This window comes from Megascapheus bottae, chromosome 26, assembly GCF_031878675.1.
Source record: "Megascapheus bottae isolate mThoBot1 chromosome 26, mThoBot2.hap1, whole genome shotgun sequence".
NCBI classification, from domain to species: Eukaryota; Metazoa; Chordata; class Mammalia; order Rodentia; family Geomyidae; genus Megascapheus; species Megascapheus bottae.
This window is the reverse complement of record NC_143534.1, coordinates 6,499,392-6,522,539: the sequence shown is the minus strand read 5'-3', so window position 1 is coordinate 6,522,539 and position 23,148 is coordinate 6,499,392. Positions and strand designations below refer to the sequence as shown.

At 49.0% G+C, this 23,148-nt stretch overlaps 1 protein-coding gene across 9 annotated transcripts in view; it reads right to left on the bottom strand.

The window, feature by feature from the left end:
- Nucleotides 1–2,250: 2,250 nt before the first annotated feature.
- The window catches only part of Pfkfb3 (6-phosphofructo-2-kinase/fructose-2,6-biphosphatase 3), a 60,694-nt gene continuing 39,796 nt past the window's right edge, over nt 2,251–23,148 (bottom strand). Inside the window, exons 2-18 of one of the 9 annotated variants that reach the window (XM_090318845.1) lie at nt 21,843–21,968; nt 20,571–20,667; nt 19,924–19,990; nt 19,456–19,530; nt 19,154–19,210; nt 17,052–17,176; nt 15,888–16,095; nt 14,914–15,060; nt 14,695–14,799; nt 12,387–12,516; nt 11,375–11,437; nt 11,216–11,280; nt 10,028–10,078; nt 9,206–9,379; nt 7,654–7,676; nt 6,146–6,198; nt 2,251–4,622 (exon numbers count right to left, since the gene is read on the bottom strand). In XM_090318845.1, coding sequence (XP_090174971.1) covers nt 6,156–6,198; nt 7,654–7,676; nt 9,206–9,379; nt 10,028–10,078; nt 11,216–11,280; nt 11,375–11,437; nt 12,387–12,516; nt 14,695–14,799; nt 14,914–15,060; nt 15,888–16,095; nt 17,052–17,176; nt 19,154–19,210; nt 19,456–19,530; nt 19,924–19,990; nt 20,571–20,667; nt 21,843–21,968 — 1,556 coding nt within the window. In that variant the 3' untranslated portion in view covers nt 2,251–4,622; nt 6,146–6,155. Of the gene's footprint in view, nt 4,623–6,145; nt 6,199–7,649; nt 7,677–7,733; nt 8,534–9,205; nt 9,380–10,027; nt 10,079–11,215; nt 11,281–11,374; nt 11,438–12,386; nt 12,517–14,694; nt 14,800–14,913; nt 15,061–15,887; nt 16,096–17,051; nt 17,177–19,153; nt 19,211–19,455; nt 19,531–19,923; nt 19,991–20,570; nt 20,668–21,842; nt 21,969–23,148 lie in introns of those variants that run through there. The other 8 variants (XM_090318848.1, XM_090318850.1, XM_090318846.1 and 5 more) reach the window with 8 other exon arrangements.

Below are 23,148 nucleotides of genomic sequence, written 5' to 3'. Positions count from 1 at the left end.
CACCCCACTCTGTAGGCCACTCTGGCCTTGAACTTGAAATCCCCACACTTCTACTTCCCACCATATCATGTCTTAATGTAAAGTGAACACGGAGGTGTTCTTAACTCAGTAGGTGTGGGATACACAGAAGGTGTTTGTGTTGCACACCTGAAACTTTGCCCCCATAGAGAAACAGCACCCACATCTCCCTCTCACCATCCCTGACTACCAAAGTCCTATTCTGAGTCTAACCACCTCAGATACTCCATGTAGGCAGATATGCTCTATTCACCCTTTACCAAGTGATTTCAGCCCTTGACTGACAAATAGCCACTTCCCTGCATGGGGCCGGGACGGGCGCATTTTGGAAAATTACTCCGTATTGTGCAACTCTGATTAAGAACCATTGAATTCAAACCAATGAGCTCTGACATCTAACGGCTAGCGCACAATCCCATTTGGCTGGGACCCAGGCGAGGTCAAAAGGCTGATGGGCTGGGATTGGCAACAGCAGGACTTGTCCCCAAGCCTGGCTTGATCCCCTAAGGGGTGAAATGCATTATTCACAGAGGCAAAGCCTGGCCTGCCGAGGGCCAGGCCAGGCTCAGTCGTGGATTCCTTCATCAGGGTAGTATCTCCCCCCACCTTCAGTCCACATCCTAACTCCCCACACACACAGCTAAGAATATTGTTATTTATTTAGAGCAATTGAATGAACAGTACTAGCAGTCTTAGTGAACTATTTAGGGATAAAAATAGTTCGTTATAACTGAGTGCTGGTGACTCAGGCCTAGAATCCTAGCTACTCAAGAGGGCGGAGATCTGAGTATCAAAATGTGAACCCAGTCAGGGTAGAAAAACCCACGAGACACCTATCTACAATTAATCAGCAAAAAACTGGAAATGGGGCTCTGGCTCAAGGGGTAGAGTGCTAGCCTTAAGCAAAAAAGGCAAGTGAGAATGGGGGGCACAAGCTGAGTTCAAGCCCCAGGACCAATACACATACAAAAAATTGAACTAGATAATAACATTACACTATACACATTTTAAGTACTTCTTTTAAAAAATTAAGGCTCTTAAAGAGAATATTGGATGATCTAGAGACTGGTTAAAATATATTGGAAATATGTACGAAATCTTAACAATAACCTCCCATATAACATAAGCTAATAAAAATTAAGGGAAATATTTATTAGTGAACATCTAGCTTGAGAAATAGAAAATACCAAACTTAAAAGCCAAAGAAACTACAAAGGAATTGAGATTCCACAATAAAAATGCTTTAAGCTCAAGGTTATCAAAAAACCAGTGTAAGCAAAAGGAAAACAGCAAGCTAAGAAAATGTGTAACAAATTTGATCCTCCTAATTATCTGGAAATACAAATGGAAAACCATCTGCCTGGTTATCCATTCTTCAGTGTTCCCTTCATGATTATGGAGCTGCCAGAGGAGCCTCAAAACTTAGCCCAAAGACGGAGAATCGTCCGCAGATTCCTTCAGTCTAGCTGGTCTAAGACTTGAGGTAGTGGAATTCATCGTCTTTCAGAGCAGTTTGCATGTGTATGAGCATGCACATGTGTGTATGTGTGCTGGCTGGGTGCTTGAACCCAGAGCCCAGGCACTGTTCTTAAGCTTTTATTGCTCAAGGCTGGCAGTCTACCACTTGAGCCACAACTTTACTTCCATTGTGTGTGTGGGTCCTTGAGCTCTTCAGCTTAAGGCTACCATCCTACCCCTGGGCCTGAGTGTTGTCTCTGAGATCTTCAGCTTAAGGCTACCACTCTACCCTTGAGCTAAGCCCCACTTCCCGTTTTCTAGAGGTTAATTGGAGATAAGAGTCCCAGGCTCTTTTGTCCTGGACTGGCTTTGAACCTTGATCCTCAGACTTCACCCTCCTGAGTAGCTAGGATTACAGGCGTGAGCCACCACCACACTATTATGATTCTTAATTGGAGGTAAGAATCTCATTGACTTTCCTGCCCCGCTGGCTTTGAACTGTGATCCTCCACTCTCATCCTCAGAAGCTAGGATTATAGGTGTGAAACACTAGCAACTGGTATAGAGCAGTCTTTTTTTTTTTCTTGGGTGAGAACCTGGAAGGCTGGCCAGCTTTGGGAGCAGACTGTGCCTGTTAAAAGTCACTGCTCTGCTGCCTGCACCCAGAATAAATTGACACATCTACTCTCTGAAAATATAGGTACTAGGTGATCTCTGTTCAACGAAAGACCCTTGGCTCTCCCTCCCCTCCAAAAGATCACAAAATGCACTCTGTGTATTTCAACCAAATGGTTTATTGATCTGGCAACTGCAAAATATACAAATTTCTCAAAGGCATCTCCTGTTTGAAAATGTAGCATAGCTTCATCCCTAGGTCATGAATTCAGACAAATATACAGAAGTCAAAAAAAAAAATCACACACAAAAGGCCCCCCCTAAACCAATTAACAAATGAAACCCAATCTAGACAGCTTTCTATTTTTTAGGCTCCCTTATACATATTAAATAAATAAATAGCACATCTGCTATCAAAACAATAAAAAAATAAATTTCAAGTATTACAAATGAAAAGATCATTGGTGTGGTTCGAACAGTTTTTTGTCCTCTCCCAAAGTGAAGGGCTTTGCCCATGGTCCATGGAGAGGGAGAAACTCACCCAAAAACATATGCAAAGTTAAAAACATTGGTCCCTGTTTTTGTTTTGGGAGGTTGGGGAGGAAACCAATAAAAGCAAAGTTCAATGACTACATCTGATTCCTCGAGCCCTCAAAAATCAGGTTACTGGCATTCACAGTAAACTGCATTTTACCTTCTCCAAGACCTCATCCTGATCTGAGAGGTAGGGTGAGCAAGGAGAATTTGAATGGTTTGGTGTGAATAAAATACAACCTTTATTGCTGGGTACCTGAAGCATAACTGTGCCTCACCTAGTCCCATCTAGAGAAATGTACATTCTTACAAAAAAAAAAAAGAAAGAAAACCTCTCAAAACACAGAGCCAGATGCTGGTAGTTCATTCCTGTAATCCTAGCTTTCCCAAGAGGCTAAGATCTGAGGACTGTAGTTCAAAGCCAGCTTAGGCAGAAAAGCTCTATCATGAGATCACCAAAATAGCCAAAAGAGGAGCTGTAGCTCAAGTGATAATAACTTAAGGGAAAAAGCTAAAGGGCAGCATCCAGGACCTGAGTTCAAGCCCCAGAACCAGCAGCACACACACAAAAATACCTCTTCGCTCTACTGCAAGCTTTGCAGGTCTATATGCCAGGCCTCACAAGCAGAAGGCATACAGTGACCTTTGGCACTAGATGAGACATGCTTAAAAGGGTCACTTGGGCAAACTGTACTGCTGAGTTTCCAAATGTTAAAAAAGTTTCTCCCCCTCTCCTGCCAGGGATTTGAGATGACAAAGGAAGAGGCAATGGTAAGTACAACTCACGAGTGTTTCCATCCATCTGACCCTCAGGACATATTTCCAACCTCTGCAGCAATGTTATGACAGCATGATGGCAAGGGACGCTGGGCGCTTCTGAACACCCCACCATGGTGCCAGACGCACAGCAGACACTTGACAAAAGCACAGGGGCAGACCAGAGGATGTGGCCCCAAAGGGAGCCCAACTTGGCCACCCTCTAATCCTGAGCACGAGAGGAAATTGGGTCTTCTCCGTGTCTTCTCACACAGTCTTACAACGATTCAAAAGTTCCAGCTTCATCATGCTCTGGAGCATGCTCAGCTTCTCATGTTCCAACATCTAAGTTCCCGAAGTCAAAGCATGACTTTCAGATCACGCTTCTGCCACCAAAATAAAATAAAATAAAATAAAGGAAAAAGTGCAATGCAAGCAGCTCCAGAACAACTGATTCAGGTACTTCCAGGGCCAGGTGGGAAAACCCAGGGACCCTAGAGCACCCTGGGAAAGGAGAGAAGCTCTCCCTTCCACTCAGGTAGCCAGTCTGTCCTTTAACTAACAGCTGCAAAGACGTGTGGCATTGTGGGAGCTGGACGTGGACTGCTCACGCCGACGATGGGTAGCTCTCGGCTTCGCAGAGAGATCTCTCAGAGGCAGAAGTTCCCAAATCCCATCTTCTCTGGGCATCTCGCCAGTCCCAGAATGCATAAAATAGCTATGAAAAAAGCTTCCAGATATCTCTTGGGCTTCAGCCTTAAGACCCAGCACTTACGCAATTCTAAGTGTCAATCTGGTGGCCCTGGCTTACCATCATGTCAGGCCAGGATCACAGAAATAAAACAAAACCCCACAGTGGCACTCAAGTGTCCCTTCTCAAGGCCTTCTGCCACCTGACCACTCCTCACCCTCCCCAAGCCTCATGGGGAGTAGCTGGAGGCCAGATATCCCTGGAAGCTCCAAGAGAACAGGCACTGGGGAGTTCTGCCACTTGCCACAGGAAGCAGGGACCCCATGGCCCCAACATCAGGGTTGGTGGGGAGAGGGGAGGGGAAGGGATGTAGCTGCTCTTCAACCAGCAGATTCCCCTTCTTCCCCACCTCACCCCAACCCAGGAAGTCCTTGGCATCATTTGGTCTCAGGTAGATGGGAGGGCAGAAGCCAAGCGGCAGAAATGGAAATGGAATGGAACGGATGCATCTTCTTCAGTGTTTACTGGAAGCTTCGTTGCCTTTCACGTTCTGCTTGTAAGACAGAGAGAAGGGCATCAGGACTTACTGCTGACCGGGTGACTCAAAGCCATGCCATGGAGATTGCTCTCCCACCCCCCACGCCCCCAAGACAACGCTTATCATGAGACAGGGGAGAGTGTCCAGGTAGGCCTCGGAACACGACAGAAAATACCGCAGTCACAGAGAGAAGGGGCTGGACACAGCCAAGAAGCCTGCTGCGCACCACGACTCTAAAAGGAGCTAAGAGGAGGCAGGGAAGAAAGGTGGGGACTGACGTGAGGCTTAGCATCCCTCAAATCCAGTGGGTCAGACGGCGCTACTGGAGGACGATGGGGCACAGATGGGGCATGCTGTGGGACCCACTGTGGGACCCCTACTGACCACACCCAGATCGGGGACAGGTTGAGGACATCTTGGGTAGGAAAGGCTTCTCTTGTGCAGCTCAGCTAACAAAAGAGCCCCCCACAGGGCTGGGAACATGGCTTAGTGGTAGAGTGCTTGCCTAGCACGCATGAAACCTGGGTTCCATTCCTCAGTACCACATACACAGAAAAGGCCAGAAGTGGCGCTGTGGTCCAAGTGGTAGAGCGAGCGAGCAAGAGAGAGCGAGAGAGAGGGGGGGAGGGGAGGAAAGGAGAGGAGAGGAGAGGAGAAAAGAGACAGAGACAGAGGGGGGGGGCACCTCATGCTCAGCTCCTGGTGTCCAGAATCTGGACGCATGAGAACAAGCACTGGGAGAGGTGACTGGAGCTGGTGGGAAAAGCTCTATCCTGGTCGTAATCTCAGGGGTCCTAACGGAAAGCTTCACTTCTCAGGCACTTGCTGGGGTTACGTGATGACTGCTAATAATAAGGAAGTCTCCCCTGAATTCTTTAGTCTATCCCTCAAAAACAGAGACAAAATTTTCTTAGTATTCCCTCTGATCTTTTCAGCATCCCGCCTCCTCCCCAAAGACACTCTGCAAAGGACAGGATCCTAGAGAGAGGACCCAGACGGGTACACAAAGAGCTGCCCCTACCCCCACAAAACTAAGGGTGCCCACTGGAGATGATTCTAGAAAGGAAACTCTCAGAACCAGAGGATCCCAGAGCCATCACTCCCCTGAGTGAGATTCTGAAGCCTATTCAACCAGCACCCTCTGCAAGAGGGCAGATCCCTGGCCATGTCCTGAATCTTGGGTCTACAGAGTCCTAGAGTCCAAGTTGTGGGTTGAGCAGGGGAACAGGGACAGTGAAGGCTGTTGCTAGCTTCACCCTTGGACATCCCAGGCCCGTGGCTCCCAGCACCCACATGGAACATGACAACAGGACAGCTACAGTCCATGTCAGAGGGCCCCTGGTGCAGGACGCATGGAGAAGACAGACAGCAAAAGACCTAATGACAATGACACCACTCGTAAACCCTTCCAGCACCAACACATGAGCCACATACTCCACGATGGCCAATTTGCACAGACCAAAATGCCCTGCAGCTGAGATGCTATGACTCAGAGATGCAGGAAGGGACAGAGGGACATGCACTGGGTCGTTTACCTTTCCAAGGTTAGTAAGGAGAAAACTTTGAGAAAATGTGACAGACAGTTCGTCTTTCAACCGTAGTGGGGAAGAGAGGGGAAAAAAAAACACAGCATGTTGGAAAATGGGAAATATATAAGTAGTATTTTGTCTGTAGTGCAAATGTGTCATTTTAAAATAAAGGCTTCAGTTTGAACGTCTACTGGACTCTCAGTCTGAAGCCATTAACACAGCCCCCCAGCAGGGTCTAGGGCCATCATTCCAGAAAACCATGATCACAGAACTGAGACCCCACGGGCTTCCCTCCTTCCAAATCTGAGTGTTCCAGCTGCTGATGGGAAGAAATCCCAATTCCACTGGCACAGGTCAAAGGGGCCTGAATGACAGGAACATTGTATTTCAGGCTCTAACATCCCAGACTGGTTTTTCATGCAAGACCCCCGTGCAGACCCTTATGGTGGCTCTGAAGGACAGCAGACGTTGCACTGTGGCACTGCGGTACTAAACGATGCTGGAAGGTAAGGGCTAGGTCCACCATTAGGCCATGGGAGGCAGCTACAAGGTGCTTATTGGAGCTGAGATGCCGCCAGATACCAACAAAGGAGCTGGATCTAGTCCTTAGGCTACAAAGATCAGGGACCCCAGGACACATTTTAGGAAGACAATATCCAGGCTACTCCAAGAAGCTGGTAGAAAGGGAGAAACTCCCCTTTCAAACCATGCTGTCCACTTGAGTTCTGGCTCTACTGCCTACCAGCCAGTGGCTGTGGGCAGGCCACTTGACCTCTGACCTCAGCTCTTCTCTTTAAGCAACACAGGAACTGCCCTGCCACCTTCCTAGGGTTACTGAAGGACCATGGATGTGAGGGTTGAGACGTCCCATTTTTCACGAGCTCTACGGGAAATATGGGGGGGGGGGGGCATTTGGCTTGGTGGTAGAGTGCTTTGCCTATGCACAGAGCCCTAGGTCAATTCCTCAGTACCACATACACACACACCAAAAAAATGAAATGGCACTGTAGCTCAAGTGGCAGGACACTAGCCTTGCTAGCCTTGAGGAAAATGTGTCCAAGGACAGTGTCCAGGCCCTGAGTTCAGGCCCCAGGACTAGCCCCAAAACAAGGAATACTGTGGGAGATGGGACTGAACAGTGAGGTGACAATTTTATGGTGGTTGTTCTACAAAAACCAAGTGTCATCGGCAGTGGAATCACCAGAGTAGATGACACATTGCAATATCTACCTGGTAGCAGCCAGAGAAAAGATAGAACTAGAACTTCCTATGGAAAGCTCTGATTAAAGGAAAGGTCAAAAGGTTCAGACTCAAAGCAGGCACCAGTGGCTCAAGGACCAGTGTCCAGGCCCTGGGTTCAAGCCCTAAGATTGGCATACACCCCCCCCCACAAAAAAAAAAAATCAGATGCGACAAAAACTGTCCTATCCTTCAATATTTTAACCAGCAAGAGGACAAACTGGCTGAGTAAGCAACAGAATGCAAGCAACAGAATTATTGAGAGAAATACTTACAGACAGGCTTTCCCTAGCAAAGGCTGCAGGGGAGAAAGTGGGGAGAGAGTGGAAGGTCAGTCAGGATGCAGGATGACACCTCAAAGTCTTAACAGACTATCCTGGCACATCAGGCCTAACTCCTGCTACAGTGTCCTACACCACCAAGTGCGTGGACCTCTGCATCCACCGCTGCCCTCCCCTCAAACACCTGCAGCCACAAACCCCCATAATGCACCTGTAGAATGGCCTAGAAATGCTGCTTCAGTACTGCTTAGTTTTCATCTTTTATGCCCTCAGATTAGGGAGCTGAAAGGAATATTTGCTTGCTAAGAGTTCTCCCAGCTAAGGACACTGATGAATAGGAAAGTAAAATGAGGTAAAGAAACCAGGCCATTAAAATCCTACATTCCCTCTCCAGGAAAAAAAACAGGGCGGGGGGGGGGGGGGGAGGGCAAGAAGATCACAAGTTCAAGGCCAGATTTAACTATACAGCAAGACTTGGTATCAAAAGGTTTTTTTAAACTACGCATGTCCTAGAGGTGGGGGGCCATTACTGAAGCCCCATTCCACGGATCAGAAAACTGAGAGTGACCTGGTATCATGCTCACGAACACAGCCATCCTGGAATTCAGCCTACATTGATTTATAAGAGGGCATGCATGGGGGTATCAGTAGGCTAGACCCTTGGGTAGCACCTCACTCAGCTGGAACCCAGAGATTTCTTTCTACATCTCACCTACTTGCAAAGGTTCGAGACTGAAAGCAAGCACACCTTTATTATTAAGCCCAGCCATCAAAATCTTCTAGCTTTTTAATCTGAGCAGAGGAGACAAGTGGGGTCTGGTTGGGTTGGTTTGTTCTGGTTTTCACTACTGCCAGGGAAATATTCAACTGTAGGCTAGAACAGAAAAATATGTCCTGGGTTCACATAGATAGAGATTTGGATGAAGACTTGGACTTGTCTTAGAAATCTCTAGGCATAAATGTGAATGAGAAGACAGATGCTGGTGGCTCACACCTGCGATTACAATTATTCAAGAGGCAGAGATCATGGTTCAAAACCAGTGCAGGCAGTGAAACTGTCTGTGAAACCATCTCCAATTAACTACCAGAAAACCGGAAGTGGCACTGTGGCTCAAAGTGTAGCGTGTTAGCCTTGAGCAAGAAGAGCTCAGGGACAGTGTTCAGGCCCTGAGCTCAAGTCCAACAATGGACAAAGAAAAAGTGAACAAGATTCAGCCATCTTGCTGTCTCTTCTGCTCTATCTGGTTTTGCTCAGTAAGGACTACCATTTTGGGTATGTGGGTCACTGTCAGTAAGGAAAGATATTGTGATAGGGATTTTGTTTATTCCCCACACCCAGAGGACCTGTGCATGCACATACACTCACACGCACACATACACACACCACCCATGACACATGACACACATACATACCAACCTACCACCTACATAACACACTTACTGGCAAATGTGAACACATTCAGCTCCAAGCCTGGGCTCATGCCCCCTCTCCTCCCCTCCCCCACCACACACAGTTCAAGGCAGAAAGAAGAGGGGAATCACTGACTTGTCCAGGCAGCTGCGTGGGCATCTCCGGGGGCAGGCAGCTGGGCAGGGCAGCAGAAGTAGAAGCCACATGCTCCTCAAAGCTGTTGATGCGAGGCTTTTTGGTGGGCTCAGGGCTGGCTAGTGGGGTGACACTATTGCGTCTCATGAGCGGGTTAGGTCCCTTCTTTGCATCCTAAGCAAGACAAAGACAAAAGAGAGAAGGCGACAGTTATAAGGAATGGGGAGGATGGGAGCGAAGCCACCAAAAAAAAAAAGTTCACTGGCTTGTGGGTGGGTTTTAGGGGTACAAGCAGATGGCCTGAGCTGAGTGAGCAGAGCCATGCTGTGTGTACTGTCTCAGCTGCAATGGGTGGCTGCTTCCTGTGTTCCTCCCCCAGATCAACCCCTAAGGCCCGGGTGACCTGGGAGGGAGATCGCTGCAGAGAAGACCTTGCCTGTTCTCGGCCACTCATCCACTATCTATTCGTGGATGCCATGACAGCTCCCCGGGTTCCTCACAGAGCCAGGCACAGGACATCAGCTACGCCCTGGACTGCCCTTTTCCAGCTTCAGCGAGCATGGTGGCTTCCTTGCTACCCTCATTCCAGAGAGGGAAGCCATGAGGTGCCCGGCTCTAGGGACCGAAAGGACCAATCGGTCCACAGAGGAAGCTGGACAGCTAATTGGCTGACACGTCATGAGCTCTTTTGTGTTGCTAGTAGACTTGTTTTGTTTTCCCCGAGGATCTCTATGAAATCCAGACTGACCTCAAAGTGAAAATCCTGTTTCCCACCAGCGCCCGGCCCATACCACACCCACGCCCAGCCTCGTGTGCTCTTACCACCCAAATCTGATGGCTAAGCTCCTTGGAAATAGCGCCGCTTCCGGTTTCCTGGTGGTTAATTGGAGATATGAGTGTCACACACTTTTCCTGCCTGCTCTGGCTTTGAACCACAATCCTCAGATCTCAGCCTCCTGAGTGGCTGTTTTCAGACTCCATCAACAGAAAGCCATGCTCAGCATAAGGGGAAGACCAGCCTATACTGGCAAAGCAAAACATTACACTTGGGGCAATGGCCTGCACGGAACAAACTCGCTTGCACACTGCACCCCCGGACGGAGAAGAGGATCTGGCGGGACGAACCCATGCCAGGTCTCAGCCCTCTCTGAAGTGAAAAACAAAACAACCAGGCACCCATCCCCGGAGTATCACCACCCCATTAGCCTCCAGTCCTTTCTCACTGCTGTCAAACGCTTGCAAATTCTGAAGCTAACTGCAAGCAGATGACTGGCCTATCCTATTGGAACCAGGCTTCTGGAACCTTCCTGAAAGTACAGTTGTAGTTACCTAAAGAAGCAATAGCTCCTGGGGTTTGGGTTATATTTACAAGAGGCTATGGAAGGAAAACAAAACTGGGGGGAGAGCAAGGGAAGGGGTGACAAGGTCCGAAATGAAATGTACTGCTTACCTGGTTTACATAATTGTAGCTTTTCTGTATGTCATCTTTGTAATGGCAATAATAACAATTTTAAAAGGCCAGACATAGGTGGCTCACATCTGTAATTCTAGCTACTCAGAAAGCTGAGCTTTGAGTACTGCAATTCTAAGCCAGCAAGAAAATCCATGAGAATTAACCACCAGAAAACTGGAAGTGGAGCTGTAGCTCAAATTGGCAGAGTACTAGCCTTGAGCAAAAGAGCTCAGGGAGTCAGTGCCTAGACCCTGAGTTCAAGTCCCACAACCTACAACAACCACAACAACAAAACAAAGGAAGCATCGCCCTCCTTAGCGCTCACTTCCCTGGTCTAGTAGCGATGGAGAGAGAGCATACAAAGAAAAGGAAAGATCCTGCCAAGGAAAATAGATCCCGAGAAGCCACAGGAAAGACAGGGCAGGGACACAGAGGTGCTGACTGTGGCAGCCAGCCCAGTAAGGGACTCAGCAAGAAAGAACCCAGACATGGAGCAGCCTGAGAGCCTGTCACCTCCTGGCCTAATGGGCCAGGATAGGGCAGAGGGCCAGACTCACCTCTGACCTCTCCCGGTGTGTGCTCACTGACTCCACATTCAGGTAAATGGATTCTACACGGCAACCTGGATGCAAAGACAGAGTAAAGGTGACTTCTGTTCCAAGGACCATCCCCGCCACAGGAAAACACGTCTCAGGCAGGGTTCCACTGTGACTCACCATAGGCAACAGGTGTCAGTTTCAGGACGGTGTGAAGGGGACATTTCAGGTAGGGCATCTCTTCTGAAGAGAGACAGAGGATCCACAGTTAGATACGAGACTTGAGGCAGGCAGAGGTAGAAGGGTCCAATCTGAGAGTTTCTGCTTTGTATGGGCACCAAAGGCCCAGCCCAAGCCAGAGCATTGGCCCCCAGGACAGAGGCCACCTGGTGGGCAACCCTAGAAAAAGACACCTAGGGGCCAGAAGCGTAGCCTAGTGGTAGAGTGCTTGTCTAGCATGCATGAAGACCTAGGTTCCATTGTTCGGTAAACTAGAGATGTACTAAGGTGTGCTGTGGCTCAAGTGATCGAGTGCTAGCCTTTTCTCAAGGCTTTCTCAGCCTAAGGACAGTGCCCTGAGTTCAAGACCCAGGACTGGCAAAAGAAAAAAAAGACACCAAGCCCAAAGAACACAGCTCAAAAAAAATACCCTGCTTTTGCTGGGCGTGGCATTTGTGTCTATAATCCCAACACAAAGGAGTCAGGGGGAGGAATAGGTCTAGTTCAAGGCTAGACTAGATTCACAGCAAGTTCCAGAGCTGTCTAGGGAGAGACAGAGAGAGCCTGTCTCAATCAAAACAAACAAAACTAAAGCAAACAACTCCAAAAAGTGGATTAAGAGTTGTTGGTTTTGTTCTGTGAGGTTTTAAGCCATTCTCCAGGCAATTTTAGGTCTGTCTTGGGATTCAACTGCAGCATGGGCCGATGTTAAGACAATATTGACAGTTTCACTGGTTTCCTGAGCTGTGTGTCCCTCAGAATGGGGTGATGAGGCTGGCCCTGGATACCCAGAACTCTCACGCAGCCCACAGAACACCTCCTGAGAGCCAGCAAGAAGACGCTGGAGGAGAGGACCGTGCAGCAGGTGGTGGGCTGGACCTCAGCCCTGCTTTCTGTAACATTCAGATGGGCAGCAGAGTAAACAAAGGCCACTTTCCCGCCTCCCTCCCCAATGTCTGCCTGCCAGGGGTACCTGCACTCTTGTCCAGGAAGTAGGCCAGCAGGCAGCGCAGGACAGCCTGGTGGCAGATGACCAACACATTCTCCTGGCGTTCCAGTTCCATGATCACAGGCTCCAGACGCTGGACCAGGTCCTGGTAGGACTGAACACAGAGGGACAGGGGGCCATGTTAGAGCAGAACACACTTGGGGAAGAAGAGCTGGTGTCATCCCCTCCCCACTAGCCTTCATGGACCAGACAAGTTTCCAGGCCATTCATCCACCAACCCATCCCTGGACATTTGATGAGATCGTCCTGAGCTCTGTCGGTCTCTCTGTCTGTCTGCCTGTCTGTCTCTCTCATCTCCTTCTTCCTACTCTTTTCTAACTGGTGTGAGATGGTAGATGTTGGGAAGAGACAAGTCTACAATGAAATAGGACTCAGTCATCAAAAGGAAATCCTAACTCACAACTACAACATGAAGGAATTTCAAAAATGTCATGTTGAGTGAAGAAAAAAAAAAAGAGCCAAGCACCCAAGTCCACATATTTTGTACATTTCCATTTCCAGGGTTGGCAGCTTCACAGAAGAAGAAATGAAATTCCTGGTTACCATGGGAAAGGAGGAAGTCTGATTCCTAACAAGTCTGAAGCCTCCTTGTGGGGAGGGGAAAGTTCTAGAGTTAGTGGCCATGGTAGCCTGGCACTGTGAATAGAAGGCTCAAGACAGAATTTACATCATGCAGGAGAATATGTGTAGGTCATACACAAATACCATCTTATATAAAAAGACTTGTGTGTCGACATATTTTTACCTACGCACGATGGTACCGGAGCAATCATGAAACTGAGCACCGGTGGCTCACATCTGAGCCTGAGGCTGAGACCTGACGATCAGAGTTCACAGTCAGACAAGGGAGGAAAGCCTGTGAGACTTATCTCCAATTAACCACCAGAAAACTGGAAGTGGTACTGTGCCTCAAAGAATGCTAGCCTGGAGCAAAAGAGCTTAGGGATAGCACCCAGGCTCTGAGCTCAAGCCACACAACCAATAATTTGAGGGAAAAAAAAAAAAGTTGCTGACTTGAGTCAGGCATCTTGTAATCTCAGCAGTCAGAAGGCAGAGGCAAAAAGATCGTGAGTTTGAGGCCAACTAGCCTGGGTAAAACAAACCAACAGTGACTTGCGGTAGAGAACAGTGGTAGAGAGCCTGCCTAACATGTGAGACACTGGTTTGATCTACACCTGGTGGTGGGGCGGGGGTCCCAGAGAGGAAATGAAGGAAAGGAACAACAGGAAGAAAAAAAAACTCAGAAGCACATACTTCCAAATGGCTAACATAATGGATTCTATGTTACATAAACTTTATAACCAGGTTTTTTTTTAAACTACAAGAACGGGTAGGTTGTCACTTTCAAAAAATAAAATGTACTTGTTTGTTAAACTTGTCATTTAAAATATGATGTAAAAATCAACGTTAATAAATTCTTTAATAAAAAATTAATTTGGAAGAAAATAGCCAAAAAATTTAAAATGTATAAAACATTTTTTTAAAGACCTTTACACCTCCTATTCATCTTGGCCCTCTGCCAGCTTTCCCTCTCCTGACATGGGTCCCAGCGGAAAGTGTGGGACAAGAGGATGGACTCTGTGCCGACCCAGCAGGGACAGAGATCTGACAAATGCTCAGAAGGGCACGAGCAGGAAGGACGCCCACTGGGTGTCAATGCATCTACCTGGCCTCCCTCCGCAGGCCCTGCGTGAGTTGGCACACCCCTTCCCATTCCCACCGTCCACAGCGGCTTGCTCTGCCACACTGGGGGATGTGCAACCCAAAGGGAAACAGTCCCCAGTGTCCACTCAGCCCCCAGCACAAGACAGGTGAGAGCCGACCTGTCCACCACTGCAGCTACAGCGCCCAGGACGGGGAGGAGAGAAAGAAGGGAGGAGGAAGCTTGTCCAGACTGAGTCACCAGTCATCCCTCTCCCTCATCCCACCTTGACATCTTCCCTGAAGAGATGTACACACACACACACACGCCTCGCTTTTGCTTATGGGGAAAGTAAGCCCACATACATGGCTCCGTTCAGGACAGCTCAAGCTCAAGGTAGCAGTGGGAGGAAGGAGCGGCAGAAGTGGTCAAGATGTGTGAGAACAGGGCTCCTGAACAGAGTCAGCCAGCCAGCCAGCCAGCCAGTCACCGGGTCCCCTCAGACCTCCCCACAGCTCTCAGTGAATCATACACATACACATATACACGTGCACACACACACACACCCTGACCACTCTCTGGGGAGCGCAGGAAGGCCTGCAGACAGGACAACAGGGGACCCCTGCTCACCTCGCCCGTGGGGTAGCGGTAGTAGTATTTATCTTGCTCCCGCAGCGCGTATTCCTCGGGGTAGGTGTCTCTGATCTCCTCGTAGGTCAGCTCCTCACACACGCCCTGGCAAAGGCCAGCAATGTTCAATCAGGGCCACCGAGACCTCGATGGTGTGATTGCAGCAGACCCGCGGGGCAGCGCCCCCCTCCCCACGGCCACTTGGGCCCCGAGACTCACAGCATCGATCTCGTTGAGCGCCTTCCACTGCTCGTAGGGCAGCCTCAGCGCCTCGGCTGTCTGGATGGTACTCTTCAGCTGGCTGGTCCACACACGGAGGTCCTTCAGGTTCTGCTCCTCCACAAACTTGCTCAGGGCACTGGCAAACTGTAGGGGTCAGGGGACATAAGGCTCATTGTCTGGGAGCGTCCCTCATCTCCCAGAGGCAAGATAGGGGAGGGTTGCTGAAAAAGCTAAGCACCCAGGCCCTGAGTTCAAGTCCTAATACTGGCGCACGTGTGTGTGTACACACACACACACACACACACACACAATCTGGGCTCCAGGGGCTCAGATACTTAGGAGGGCTGAAATCTGAGGACTGCAATTGGAAGCCAGCCTGGGCAGGGAAGCCTATGAAGACTCTTATCTCTAGGGGGAAAAGAGCCACAGTGGTTCTTTTTTTTTTTTTTGCCAGTCCTGGACTTTCTCAAGGCTAGAGCTCTACCACTTGAGCCTCAGCACCATTTCCAGCTTTTTTCTATGTATGTGGTACCGAGGAATCGAACCCAGGTCTTCATGCATGCTAGGCAAGCACTTTAACCACTAGGCCAAACTCCTGGCCAAATCACAGTGGTTCTGTGGCTCAAGTGGTGGAGCTCTACCCTTTAGCACAAAGGGGCTCAGCGACAACAACATCCAAGCACTCAATTCAAGCCCAGGGACAAGGAAAGGAAAGGAAAGGGAAAGAGGAAGAGGAGGAAGAGGAGGAGGAGGAGGGGAAAGGGAAGGGGAAAGGGAAGGGGAAGAAAGAGTTGGGACAGCAAAAACTGCCTATTCTCCCATTTCTTCCCCTCCCAAAAGAAAGAAACTGGTGACAGCAAAAACTGCCTCTTCTCCAGCTCCTCCCTGTCCCGTGGCAACCTCCAGCTCCCAATCACTGGGAGCTGGCCCCCCGTCGGGCTCTTGCCCATCTGCCCTGGGCTCCTGTCTACCTTCTTGCCTCGGCTGGACAGGCCTGAGTCCCCCCCGATCCGGCCCTGGAGGTTGAACTCGTTCTCGCCGTGGCGGCACAGGTAGATGGTGCGGGGCTGCACGTGGATGTTCATCAGGTAATACACGATTCGGCTCTGGATGTGGTCCTGAACCCTGTTGACCAGGAACCTCCGGCCAACGTCGATCACTTTGATCAGGGACAGGTCCCTGCGGGAGAAACACCACTGAGGACGTGCAGGCCGGCTGGCCGGCTGGCCCGCCCCACCAGCACAGCCAGCCCGGGGCCTGGCCAGCTTCCAGAAGACTCCAACCCTCACAGACCTGCAGTGTGAAGACTGGACCTATGCCCTGGGGTACACACCAAGAAGTCAGGGAGTAAGATTAGTGCAAAACCACCTCCACAGTGCATCTGGTCAAGAGGACAGCTGCTCTCCCAGGTGAGGGAGAAAGAAGAGAACAGCAAAGGAGGTGGTACATTTGCATCCTTCACTGGTATAGTGTCAGAAGGATATGAAACAGGGCCTGAGCACTGTCCTTGGGCATTCCTCAAGGCTAGTACTCTACCACTTGAGCCACAGCTCCACTTCTTGTTTTTTCTATGGATGTGGGACCAAGGAATCAAACCCAGGGCTTCGTGCGTGCTAAGCCAGCACTCTACCACTAGGCCATGCTCCCATTCCCTAATTCAAGCTCGTTGGTATTTGGTTTGGCTTGTTTGTTTGTTTGTTGAGGCAGGGGGTCTTACATGGAGTTCTGGCTGGATCTCTTGTTCCTCCTGCTTCATCCTCCCAAGTGCTGAGATTATAAACATGCAACACCACGCCCAGCTTGGACCATTTTGTGTGAGACTGAGCCTACTGGCTTCCTGCATCTTCACCAGTCCTCTGTCACTTCAGACATGCCCCCAGGTTCTTTTGTTCATATTTTTTGCTTTTTGAAATAGGATCTAACTATGCCCAGGCTAACTTGGAATGCTTAACTTCCTAAGTGCTGAGTTATAGATGTATAATGCCAAGTCTGGAGACAAGGAGATTTTTATGAATGCCTTTTTTTTTTTAAAGTATCTTTTTAAAGTAAGTTTATGGACATATTAAAAGTGCTTTTGCAGAAAAAACAAAAACCCAAGAACCCTTCATGGAGAGATGTTCGCCAATTAGAATTACCTGTCGCATTTATCGGGGTCAAGGGGCTGGTAGCTGGCTTCATAGCAGTTGATTCTCTTCATGAAGTCATCCATGGCTTCTGCCGAATTGCAGTCTTTGTAATCCGGGCTGGAGATTTTCACTTCCTATATAACACCACAAAGAAGTAGCTGATGAATCATGCTGGAAGGCTTTCTGCTTAGATTAAGCAGGATTTGGAGCTTTCAAAAGGGGAAAGCCCAGAAAGGCTCAGAATAAAGATTAACCTACCCAGCATTTACGTGGGGGGGAGGGGGCAGGGGGGAAAGAAAGAAACTGGATGTTGACATAGGAGGGCAACTAGGAGAGACAGTAGAATTTGGTAGCCACAAAGACACAGAAAACATACAAGGAAGTCGTAATGAACAGCTCTGAGCTACAAACTGAAGTCAGTGTCAGTCCAGTAATAGTCATCACAGACAGACTGGCCCTCCAATGAACTGGACCCTATATAAGTAGTTTTCACAGTTCCTTCTACTAAGAGCAGGCAACACTCATTTTTTGTAATCGCTGAGACTTAAAAGTGTCTCAAAGAAGACACTCAAAAGTCCACAAGGAGGCCGGGAGTTTGGCCTAGCGGTTAAAGTGCTTGCCTAGCATGCATGAAGACCCGGGTTCGATTCCTCGGTACCACATACATAGAAAAAAGCCAGAAGTGGTGCTGAGGCTCAAGTGGTTGAGCCTTAGCCTTGAGAAAGTCCAAGGACAGTGCTCAGGCCCTGAGCTCAAGCCCAGGACTGGCAAAAAAAAAAAAAAAAAAAAGTCCACAAGGAGTTTTAGTTTCTCCTAAGTGCAGAGCTTCAGAGAAGGCTTAGGTGGATGGCAAGGATGGCAGCCCAACCATCTGAACAGCACTTAATGACCTCTCACACATACTCTAAAATGGGTACAACTGAGCTGGACATAGGTGGCTCACACCTGCAAGGAAGGTGATCAAAGAATCACAGATCCAAGCCAGCTGAGGCAATAAGTCCGTGAGACCTTTGTCTCCAATTAACTACCAAAAAAACTGGAAGTAGAGCTGTGGCTCAAAGTGGTAAACAGTTCAGAGACAGCACCCAGGTCCTTCCTAAATTCAAGCCCACAGACACATGAAAAAAGCATGAGTATTTTGCAATAAAAGTATCATGAACATCCCCTGTGAAACTGCTTTGAGGCTTAATGGGTGAAAGAGGTTTCTAAACCCAGAGGATCAGGGCAAATGGTAAGCTGTATCCACGGATGAGCTAACAGATAAACTCCTAGCTAAGCACATTGAGGACTACTCACTGGGTAGGGGGCGGGGGGGGGGGATGATTTCACAGCTGAGCTGCACTTACCAAATGGAGCCACAAAAATGAAACTCAAAAAAATCCCAGCAGAGCCCTTCCCGCAGCCCAGCGCAGTATACGGCCTTTTCCTTGTGCATTGAGTCTCTTCCTTGACTCATTCCATCCATTTCCCTCACCTCAAATAGTCTGTCTTAAAATATGAACTCATTTCTTAGAAATGTCCAGACATGTCTAGTAAACTGCCTTGGAGAGAAGAATCAATGCACCCTGAGTTTTTGTGCACATACAGCAATGGCACGGCATGCCCTGCGTTCCTTTAGGCAGAGGCCCTATTCTGCTAGGTTTAAACTTGGTAGAAAAATGATCATTGACATGAGAAAGAGACCTGTGATAAAGGCTTCATTGCTATTTATGATCTCCTACCATCAAATGATAAAAATAAATTAACATATTATGCTGCCAATTACTCTGGATTTATCCAGGCCAGCTCTCCTTGGCATGGTGCATGGTACACTGCAGACTCGGTAAAGATGAATAATCAGCAGAGAGCCACTATAACTATGACCCTTCTCCCTAGACTTGACAGGTCTGGGTCACAGACCGTGCTTCTGAGTTCATTCATGCTCCTGTACATTCTTAACACAACCAACTCTGAGGTGGGGGGCATAGCTCACTCTACTCTAATGGTTTGTTTTCTCTTCAAGGGCTGATCTAGCTTCCTTATTTAGTAGGCCTGAACTCCTACTTTTTGTAGGATAGCAAAGTTCTTGCAACCTAAGTTCCACGTAAGCCGGACATCTTGAGCCATCTTACCATGATGTTGGAAGCAACCACTGTGGGGTCGTCGCACACAGATTCAATGAAAAATACCTGGTGGGAGCAAGACGAAAATGTTAATCACAGGTCAATGTCAGTGTAACATCACCATCCCACACAAATGACCTAAAAATCAACCACCACATTCTCCACCTTTTCCTGGCAGACTAGTGAGTCCACAATCCCCTAGGGGCAGAACTCAAGACAGCCAGAGGCTAAGGACTGACTACAGGGATGGAAGAGCCTGAGGCAATTCCTCCTGCAGGGGTGGAGAGGAAGAAATGCCAACTTCAGCTCACCTTGAAGTCATTCTCTTTGGCAAAATGCAGGATCATGTGCCTTCTCTCTCTAGTTGTATTAGTAGCATCAAACACCTGATGGGGGAAGAGACAGGGGTCAGGAAGAGGAATCTACAGATGAATGAGGTAACAAGGTGAACCCAAACAGCCCAATTGACCACACCTGCCATTTCCAGGAATCAGCTGAGAAATGATGCCCCAGGGACGGGGCCCTACCCACAGCTATCACTCCAGGAATGTGCCCCCCCCACCTCACCTACAGCTCCCAGAGGAGAAAGGGGAGGGGCTACAAGAGTGACTAGGCCAGCAGGAACATCCAGCGGGAGGAGGAAAACGGAAGGGCCACCTTGGAAGTGATGGCCGTGTGTCCCTGGAGAAGGTGGGTGACCGAGCACACTGTGGCTATGTCATGGCTCTGGGCATGGCTTCAGGTCGGGAAGCCCTATTAGTCAAAGCACCCAGACTTACTGCAATCTGTCCCCCTTCCTTCGTCAGGTAAGTCTTGACATCTCTCAGGGCAGCCAAGGCACACTGCCTGCAAGACAAGAAGAGAAGCCACCACGGGTCACAGCATCTGCTAGGGAAGATCTTCCTGAGCTGACGATCCCAGGCACATGGTGTCAGGAGCCCTTAGAAGGCAGGGGCTCATGACGGGAGCTTTAGAAAAACTGGGGTCAGAGCCCACCCACAGATCCTGAAGGACTGGGCCGGGGTGGGGCTGGCAGAGAGATCCCCATGAGGTCTCCACTTTCCTCCTGTGCATCACCAGCCATTCACCATCAGCTCCGGGGTTAACAAGAGATCATTTTCCAGCCCAAACACATGATTTGCAATGGAAAGGACTTTGTTCACTCCTGGGAAGTAGCTGCTTGGATCTGGCTCACATCAGCTCAGTTAAACTACCTGGGAGCAGATCAAAGCTGAGAGTCTCAGAGAGGCCACGGCATTTGCCCTCATGCTGGATAAATCTGATGAGCACCAGAGGAGAGCCGCACCACAGGCTGCCTTTCTCTTCCCACTACTGAATCTGGCTTAAAAACAAACCTCCCCACGCCCATACCCTCCCCCTGCAAACAAAAAGAACTTAAGAGTCTGCAAAGCAACTCATGTCTTACTTTCGGACTCTCATGGCATCTTCATTGTCGGGGCGGAAAAAGTTGTAGGAGCTGTACTGCTTCACGGCCTCGCGCCGGTACTCTCCCACGTTGAACACTGGACGGGGCAACAAGCACAACCCTGCATGAGCCAGGAGGAAGGGGAAACCCACCAACACCGCCCTGAGTAGAAGGATGACCTGACATGGAAACCAAAGCGGTTCAGACTGGATTTATCACCTCCTTTCTGCAGGCAGCCCTGTCTCCCAGACCACCCTGCAGTGGTGCCCACCCTGCCTGCTTCTCCTGAGGCTACCCTCTCAATCATCTAGCACAAGGCCAAGACTGAAATGGTGGGAAAGGGGGAGAGCCATAAGTCTAATTAAAATAGGGACAGTGGTTTGTTTCGCCTGTGGTATCAAAAAATGAGTGGGTCTCAGACCAAGGGGACAGTGCGTTTAATAGGTACTGGAGGGGCTGGGGTGTGGCTTAGCAAGTGCTAGGCCCTAAGTTCAATCTAAACACTCCCTCCCTTCCATAAAACAAGTTGTTGAGAACTGCAGGAGAGCAAACAAACAAAAAAAAAACACCTCTGTAGGCCTGGTGGCTTACACCTGTCATCCAATCTACTCAAAAAGCTGAGATCTGAGGCTCATGGTTCAAAGACAGATGAATCCAAGAGATCATGGTTCTAGTCCAGACAGATGAATCCAAGAGACTCTTACTTCCAATTAGTCTAGCAAAAAAGCCAGAAGTAGGGGTGTGGCCTCAAGTGGTAGAACACCAGACTTGAGCAAAAAAACTAAGCAAGAACACGAGGCTCTGAGTTTGTGCCCCAATACCAGTACAAAAACAATTTTAAAAAATAAATAATTAACAAAAAAACTGCTCCTTCTCCAAGGAATTTATCTACTTAGGAAAACTAGGCAGAGATATATCAACAGATGGAGCCTATCAGGAGAGCAAAACTACCACTAGATACAAAGGAAATTTCAATAAGACCAGCAGAGAATGAAGTGATCAGAGAACGCTCCATGAAGCAGGTGAAACCTGAGTCAAGCAGGATTTAGAAGAGTAGGAAAGAAAAAACTGGCCAATGAGATCAAACCCAACAGGGGAAAAAAAGGGGGGGGGGCATGGACACAGTGTGTTGGGACACAGCTGGAATGGGCTGTGAGTGGAACCGACTTTGATGGCCCCCGAGCACCAACAACCAGAGGTAGAAGGTCAAGGTTTCAGGAGGACTGGCAAGAAGCCCTCGATGGAAGGCCTTCGCCTGGGGACCTGGCTCACCTTTCGTTGGGACTCCGATCCAGTTGAGGTAGCGAGTCAGCTTCTTGGAGATGTAGGTCTTACCCCGGGCAGGAAGGCCTACCATGACAATCACCGTGGGGGAGTTGGTCAGCTTTGGCCCACAGGCTAGAAAAGGCAATGGAGACAAGTCACTCAAATGCAAAGGAGGAAGAACAGAGTCCTATCATCTACAGACGTTACTGAATGGCGCAGGAAATGGAGCTGTGGCTCAAGTAAGTGGTAGCGTGGCAGCCTTGAGCCATCCCTCAGCACCCAGGCCGGGAGTTCAAGCTCTAGAACTGACAAGTACATTTACACACACACAGAATGGCACCAATGTTGTGTCACTCCCCGTCCCAAGTCTCTGGCACTTGACAGTCCAGGTGCCCTAGCGATCAGAGACCTTCCTCTTGCAGCTCAATCACAACTTCCAGCTTATTTTTGATGAAGGTAGAGGGAGCGACAGTCTCACACACAGTCAGATAGGACTGTCTCTTAGCTCCACATGAAACCCCAAAGACTCAAGTGAACAGGAAGAAAACCTAGTACACCAGCGAGTAGGAAGCGGACAGTACACAGAGGAAATTTCCCCAAAATGCCAAACTAAAGAGACAAAAGAGGGACATTAGCCAGGTGACAGGGACTTGCTAATGCCTGTAATCCTCACTATTCAGGAGGCTGAGATCAGAGGATCACAGTTCAAAGCCAGCTGGGGCACCAGAAACAGAAGTGGTCAATGTGGTAGAGCGCTAGCCTTGAACTGAAGAGCTCAGGGACAGCACCCAGGCCCAGAGTTCAAGACGCATAACTGACAAAACAATAAATAATAAGCTACTTCTTAAAAGGAACTATCAAGGGGCCGGGAGTTTGGCCTAGTGGTAGAGTGCTTGCCTAGCACGCACGAAGACCCAGGTTCAATTCCTCAGTACCACATACATAGAAAAAGCTGGAAGTGGTGCTGTGTCTCAAGTGGTAGCCTTCAGAAAGCCCAAGACAGTGCTCAGGCCCTGAGTTCAAGCCCCAGGACTGGCAAAAAGAAAAAGTAACTATCAAACAAAAGCAGGTCAGACCAGGCCTTATGGGGGGAGAGGGGACAGGTAAACACCCCCATCCTCAAATCTTTCCCATTCCTTCCTGATCCACCCTCTCCCTCCTTCACTTTGCCTCTAGATTCTGAAGGATGCCAGGGTCTGCCTAGGGCATGGCCTCAGGAAGATCACTAATCTCCACCACCTAGAGTTCCCTCTAGGCCTCCACAGCTGAATGGATGACCCACATTCCTGAGACTCTCAGTAAAACCAAGCAT